The sequence below is a fragment of the Salvelinus sp. IW2-2015 genome, linkage group LG23, assembly GCF_002910315.2.
Source record: "Salvelinus sp. IW2-2015 linkage group LG23, ASM291031v2, whole genome shotgun sequence".
NCBI classification, from domain to species: Eukaryota; Metazoa; Chordata; class Actinopteri; order Salmoniformes; family Salmonidae; genus Salvelinus; species Salvelinus sp. IW2-2015.
Window position 1 is genome coordinate 47,481,021 of NC_036863.1, and position 7,546 is coordinate 47,488,566.

General features: G+C 43.4%; 1 protein-coding gene across 1 annotated transcript; it reads left to right on the forward strand.

Moving 5' to 3' along the window:
- Positions 1-309: 309 nt before the first annotated feature.
- Positions 310-2,379, forward strand: LOC111950029 (homeobox protein Hox-D3-like). Its single transcript, XM_023967359.2, has 3 exons — positions 310-658; positions 810-1,470; positions 2,269-2,379. Exons 1-2 carry the CDS (start codon positions 632-634, stop codon positions 1,455-1,457), a joined length of 675 nt encoding a protein of 224 aa, XP_023823127.1. The 5' UTR covers positions 310-631; the 3' UTR covers positions 1,458-1,470; positions 2,269-2,379.
- The last annotated feature ends 5,167 nt before the right edge of the window (positions 2,380-7,546 follow it).

The following is a 7,546-nucleotide window of genomic DNA, read 5'->3' on the forward strand; positions in this document are numbered from 1 at the left end:
TTTGAATACTCAGGTCACAGCATTCCATGTCGTTGCAGCAAGTTCCCTCCCGTCTGTAGAATAATATTGTAGAGATGTCATTTGGTGAGGATTACGTGAGTTGTGCCAGCGAGATAAGKGCGTTTTACACTGGCCATAACTGGTCAACTTCCTACGTGGATACCAACAACAACACTGATTACGCACAGGACTCCTGCAGAGGTAAGAACATTTACTTAAAAATYACAGGTTATGGCTCTTACAAAATGYAATTGTCTAAAATAGTTACATTMTCCAACATTGTTGTTGKTGTAGCCTATAACTTTATGTGAAACTGTAAAGATGAAAAAGATCACTCAGGGTTAGGCGACATATCCCGCTACGTAAATGTGTATGTTATGTCTCCAACCTGGTTGGAAACTGTAACAAAGTTAATAGAAAGAAAAAGGTGTCTCTAAACAGAATACCTACAAAGACGATATCTCTCCTCCTTCTTACAGTGAGCCAGGATGCTCTCCGCGGTGTGCACGAGGCCACTCTGCGGCGCCGGAAGCGCACGACCTTCAGCAAAGCGCAGCTGGTCGAGCTGGAGAGGGCCTTCTCCCTCACGCACTACCCTGACGTCAAAGTGAAGGAGTCTCTCGCGTCCCTCATGGGGCTCCCTGAGTCCAAGATCCAGGTATTACAGATGTGGTATTTTTGTGTTTTTATGGTTAGGGATGACCAAAATGATAACTGTTTGGAAATTGATGAGTAGGCCTAACTGGAAAAAGAGAGTGAGATTGCAAACAAACCATCCAACCTAACAACTTGATCTACCTCTTTCTCAGGTGTGGTTCCAAAATCGCCGTGCTCGCTACTTAAAGAACAAGAAACCACAAGAAGCCCAATTACCACCAGCAATTGACCGTTCAGTTCCACAGTTCCCCTGCGCTCCAACCCCCAGCGCCACGACCATGCCTCCCCCCTATCCTTCCCCACCTCGCCAATACACATCTCCGCCTCCTCGCTACACTTCCTCAGGTATGGCCAAGGCCTCCAAGCTTTCTTCAGGCTGCGTGCCAGAGAGCCAGACAATGTACCTGCCACTGCCTACCTCTCCAACCGCCAGAGACCAGGCCACGGGCTACCCACTGGGCAGTATTCAGAGCCTGTATTTAGGGTATAATAGCAAAGAAGCAGTGCTGTGTAAAGCGACACAGAGTTCCTGGGAGTATTCAGAGGGACTCAGTGTCTATGAGGCTTTTGCTGGGGACACGCAGTGGCAAGACGCCATCGCCGGGAGCCGAAGTGGCGCGTCTGACCAGTACTTGCATGCACACAACATGCCAATGCAGTACTTCAGCTTCGCCACCTGTTGTCACCAAAGAGCTGAAATTTCAGAAGACCTGCCTGAGTTCTCCTCGCAGGATCTCGACGACATGAATTTGACTGATTTGGAGGTTTCAACTGCTATGATCGATTATCTTCTCAGCTGAGTTTTTACAAAGGGTAAAATATAAAAAAATGCAAATTATTGTTAATAGTTATAGATATATAAGAATTATAATCATATGTGAATAGGAGTCTATGGAGACATGAACACGCATTCTTGGCCTATTAGCTAGCAATTGTTTTATATACAAGCAGTTTATGATTACGCTATTGTATTTTATTCAATCAAATATTGTTCCATAGTACTGGTTTGATTGTATAAATATTAGATCCCAAACTAGCCTACAAATAAAATCATAACGAATCTGTGAACTCGTAGTGCATGATACATATGCCGTTAATATCCCTTCATATTATGTGGTGCTATGACTTAGTTGGTTAAAGTGGCTGTCTAGTAAAGAGGAGACCATGAGTTTGAATCATATTAGAGCCTTAATTGTAATAAGTCACACAGTGATATTTAACATTATACGAACTGAAATAAGACTAGGAAATCTTTAGCGACAGACACATTTTGTTTTTACAGCCTCTCACTCACTAACGCGTGGGATAATAGATTGTAGGCTGTAACCACTGAGGTCGGGATTATGAAGATGTAGTGATCCTTAATCGATCATCATACAGTACCAGTCAAACGTTTGGACACCTACTTACTCAAGGTTTCTCTTTATTTTCAACATTGTAGAATAATAGTGAAGACATCAAAACTATGAAAAAAACACATGGAATCATGTTGTATTCAAATAAGAGTTAAACAAATCAAAATATATTTTAGATTCTTCAAAGTAGCCAACCCTTTGCCTTGATGACAACGTTGCACACTCTTGGCATTCACTCAACATGCTTTTCCAACAGCTTTGAAGGAGTTCCCAAGTATGCTGAGCACCTGTTGGCTACGTGTCCTTCACTCTGCGGTCCAACTCATCCCAAACGATCAGGTTTGAAGGTAAGACCCAGGTGCAGACAGAGTTGAAGTAACACAAGTTTATTAAATCGAACACAGGCAGGCAAAGGTACAGGACGGCAGGCAGGCTCAGGTTCGGGGCGAGAAGTTGAATCTGTATCATAATTTTTTTTTGAAGTCATTCCATCAAAATGATTTTGAGATAAATGTATCAAATTTGACATTTATTTAAAAAAAAAAATAGATATAGTCCAATAAAGTTTGATCCATTATTTTATGTTTTATATACATGTAGGAAAGCCTTAAGATGAATCATCAACTTGTTTAGAAATATTTTTTGTAGTTTTTGAGCTAAGTAGTAATATGTTAGTATGTTATAGGAAAGATGCCCCCCTCCAACGGTTGATCATTTGTTTCTAGCTGTAATTTAGGCACTGGCTAGTCCAGTTAACTAACGAGCAACCTCACTATTTTAATATATTTTTTAAACCTTTATTTAACTAGGCAAGTCAGTTGAGAACACATTTCTATTTACAATGTAGGCCTACCAAAAGGCCTCCTGCGAGGACGGGGGCCTGAAGTTTAAAATGAAAAATACAATATAAATATAGGACAAAGCACACATCACAACAAGAGAGACAACACAACACTACATAAAGAGAGACCTAAGACAACAACATTATAAGGGCACAGGGCGAGACCCAGATGCAGACACGGGAGGCAGATGGTTAGAGTCTCTGATATTTAGTATAATCCAAGGGGCAGGCAAGAGAATGATCGTGGACAGGCAAATTATCATAACAAGATCAGATTCCAGGAAGTACAGGGTGGCAGACAGGCAGGCTCGAGGTCAGGACAGGCAGTATGGTCAGGCAGGTGGGTTCAGAGTAGAGGCAGGCAGGGGTCAAAACAGGGGGGACTAGCAAAAAGGGAAATATGGGACCAGGTGCAATGAGGAACAGGGAGTGGCTGAAGGAGGCCAGACGGAGCTTGCCACAGAATCTTGCTTTGAGCACACACCATGCATGCGGCGGCAAAGGCCGAGACATCAGGAGCCATGGTGGGCCACCAGAAGCGTTGTTGGAGGAAAGCCAGGACTACGACGAGCACCAGGATGACAGTTAAGGCTGGAGGAGTGAGCCATTCTAGGACTTGAGGCCGGGCCAAATCAGGAATAAACTTCCGGTCCCCCAGGTTCCGGCTGGGAACGTTGTGCTTTGCGGATCAGAGCCTCAATACCCCAGACAACCGAATCCGCCAACCATGAGGCAGGGAGGATGGTCTCTGATTCAGAGGGTGTGGCAGCAGAACTGTACAGGCGGGAAAGGGCGTCCGGCTTCACATTTTTGGACCCTGGGCAGTAGGAGATGGTGAAATTGAACCTGGTAAAGAACAGGGCCCAACGGGCTTGCCTTGAGTTAAGGCGCTTGGCAGTGTGGAGGTATTCTAAATTCTTATGGTCAGTCCAAACCAAAAATGGATGTTCCGCCCCTTCCAGCCAGTGCTTCCATTCCTGCAGAGCCATCTAAACTTTTCGGAGTTCCCGGTTTCCAACGTGCAAAATAGCAAAATGCACAAGAAAAAAATAAAATATATAACGACTTGGACATTGTAGGTTCAGAGTCACTCGCCCCAACAGTGCGTGTGTGCTGGAGGCGAGCAAACGCTCGGGAGAGAGGGGTGAGTGTGGTGGAGGTTCCTGTATCAGACAGGGGGAGACAGGCCAGGGCAGACGGTGATCAGATTGCCAGGTGGAATTCAAGCGGCAGTGCAGCAGGCAACGGGACTAAGTGTCACCCACTTGGGAGAAGCTTTTATTTCTGGTGGCAGATTTCTTGTAGAAAATGCCACTGAATGGTCTTCGAAGCATCCTCTGAAGCCCCCTCCTGCTGTTCAAAGACTCCTGCCACTTGTTGGGCTCAAAGGCCTCGACACCTTTTACTTCACACCTTAGTGCTAATTGAATTTGTATCTGGTCTGTCCTTGCAAGCCTGGGAGCCTTAACTCAGCATTCAGTCCCCATAAAGTAAAATATATCATTGTAATGTACTTTATTTTTCATTTTTTTCTTTTTTCTTTTTTGTCTTTCAAAATAACATCAGACCAAACACTACTCACTCAGTTCCAGGTTGGAATGGTGTCCTCAGGTCTCTGCTGTTTGTTAGCTAGAGCACCCTCCGTATAGCTTGGAAAAATAAAACCTTGGAAGCAGTAATCTCTCCGGTTAATATTGGTCAAAATTAGGTTGTAGGTTTGGAGTTTTGATCTGGAGCTATGGCCATGCTGTGGAGGGTAGCATCCTGCATATGTACCTGCCGAAAAATCCAAGTTGATCTAACTCCAAATCTATCCTTTTGTAAAAAACATGTTGAAAAATGTGAGAGCTGTAACATCTGCTTCCAACGCACACTCTCAAACACGTAAATCCCCTGAACGCAGTTCACTCTCCAGATCCCAATCACCTGTTCACACACCTGTATGTCATTTACACACACTATTTAGTTCAGTTCTTTGCACCCCACCATTGTGAGGTATTGTTTGTGTTGATACACATTTCTTTTCGGAGCGCTGTGTTTCCCGTATACCATCGTTTTGGCCATCCTCAATAACGATGCCTTTTTTTTACCCATTCCCTGCCTGTACTTTTGCCTATCATATTTCCTGTCATCAACCTCTTGCCTGATCTCGCGGACTACGTTACTAGCCTTTTCCCTGCCTGTACTGTTGCCTTTTTGGACCCCCTATGTATGACTTTCTGTCTGCCCCTGACCCAGCTACCTGCTGCCTCCTGTGGTCCTTTACAAATAAACACCACCCAGAATTATCCATCCGTATCCCATAAGCAACCATTCTGGCTCGAGCTGTTGGCTTCACTCCCACCATGATCTCTACCTTTGCCACAACTTCCACCCCACAGCCTACCCGGCACCCACAGGTCTCCAGTAACCTTGCTCCGAATGTTGGTAAGAAAACACTTCAGAAGGAAGTTCTGTATATATTAGCATACAAAGTGATTAGAAATAATTGTTAATTGAACCAATACTCATGAGTTCTTGTTTATTTGTTTTATTTTTGTTCAAACAACAAACAGCGGCAGAGGTCGAATTGGAGTTGTTCCTCAGGCCAAGGATACAGGAAGCAAGACCTAGGAAAGAGCGGCTACAGTCGTGACAGCCTCACCTCACGAGATTCCTGGAGGACAAGACAAACAAACTGAGAGAGAAGGAAGAAAGCAAAGGGAGAAAGAAACCTCTGACGCTGAAGAAAGCTGTGAAAAAGGTTGTTCCATGTTCCAAAACCACAACAAACATATTCATTATGAAATTGTGTTTAATCAACATATAATCAGTTATATTCCAATTAATTTGTTCAATAAATGTATAAATATTACACACTATTGAAAACCAATTTCATTTTAAAAACTGCTGGTGGGATTAAAACATCTTGCCTTATTCAAATGGTAATGAGTTTCGTTTAACTGTACATAATTGTCACGTCCTGATCTGTTTCACCTGTCCTTGTGCTTGTCTCCACCCTGACCCTGTAACCGCCCACCTGACCACTCTGCCTGTCCCTGAGCCTGCCTGCTGTCCTGTACCTTGGCCTCTACTCTGGATTATCCACCCCTGCCTGCCTTGACCTGTCGTTTGCCTGCCCCTGTTACAATAGACATTGTTGCTTCACACAGTCTGCACTTCGGTCTTACCTTGATTCCTGATACATAATGGAGTGTAAGGAAAAGGTCAAAGAAGAAAGATAATTTATGTACAGGTGAGGTGAAAATAGGGACCTTTCTGTGAAACCTTATGGCAAAATCTTATTTTGGGGTAAGTTGCCCCTTTAATGTGATTAAAAAACGAAATCTGTTAACTGTAGCTACAGTTGAAGTTGGAAGTTTACATACACTTAGGTTGGCGTCATTAAAACTCATTTTTCAACCACTCCACAAATTTCTTGTTAACAAACTATAGTTTTGGCAAGTCGGTTAGGACATCTACTTTGTGCATGACACAAGTCATTTTTCCAACAATTGTTTACAGACAGATTATTTCACTTATAATTCACTGTATCACAATTCCAGTGGGTCAGAAGTTTACATACACTAGGTTGACTAGTGCCTTTAAACCGCTTATTAAAATTCCAGAAAATGATGTCATGGCTTCTGATAGGCTAATTGACATCATTTGAGTCAATTGGAGGTGTACCTGTGGATGTATGTCAAGGCCTACCTTCAAATTCAGTGCCTCTTTGCTTGACATCATGGGAAAATCAAAAGAAATCAGCCAAAACCTCAGATTTATATATTTTTTGATCTCCACAAGTCTGGTTCATCATTGGGAGCAATTTCCAAATGCCTGAAGGTACCACGTTCATCTGTACAAACAATAGTACGTAAGTATAAACACCATGGGACCCCGCAGCCGTCATACCGCTCAGGAAGGAGACCGGTTCTGTCTTCTAGAAATTAACGTACTTTGGTGTGAAAAGTGCAAATCAATCCCAGAACAACAGCAAAGGACCTTGTGAAGATGCTGGAGGAAACGGGTACAAAAGTATCTATATCCACAGTAAAACGAGTCCTATATTGACATAACCTGAAAGGCTGCTCAGCAAGGAAGAAACCAATGCTCCAAAACCGCCACAAAAAAAGACAGAATACGGTTTGCAACTGCACATGGGGACAAAGATCATACTTCTTGGAGAAATGTCCTCTGGTCTGATGAAACAAAAATAGAACTGTTTGGCCATAATGACCATTGTTATGTTTAGAGGAAACAGTGGGATGCTTGCAACCCGAAGAACACCATCCCAACCATGAAGCACGGGGGTGGCAGCATCATGTTGTGGGGGTGCTTTGCTGCAGGAAGGACTGGTGCACTTCACAAAATAGATGGCATCATGAGGTAGGAAAATGATGTTGATATATTGAAGCAACATCTCAAGACAGTCAGGAAGTTAAAGCTTGGTCGCAAATGGGTCTTCCAAATGAACAATGACCCCAAGCATACTTCCAAAGATGTGGCAAAATGGCTTAAAGACAACAAAGTCAAGGTATTGGAGTGGCCATCACAAAGCTCTGACCTCAATCCTATAGAAAGTTTGTAGGCAGAACTGAAAAAGCGTGTGCTAGGAAGGTGGCCTACAAACCTGACTCAGTTACACCAGCTCTGTCACGAGGAATGGGCCTCTGGCCAGGTTTAATTTAAACCTTCACTTAGATCTAGATGA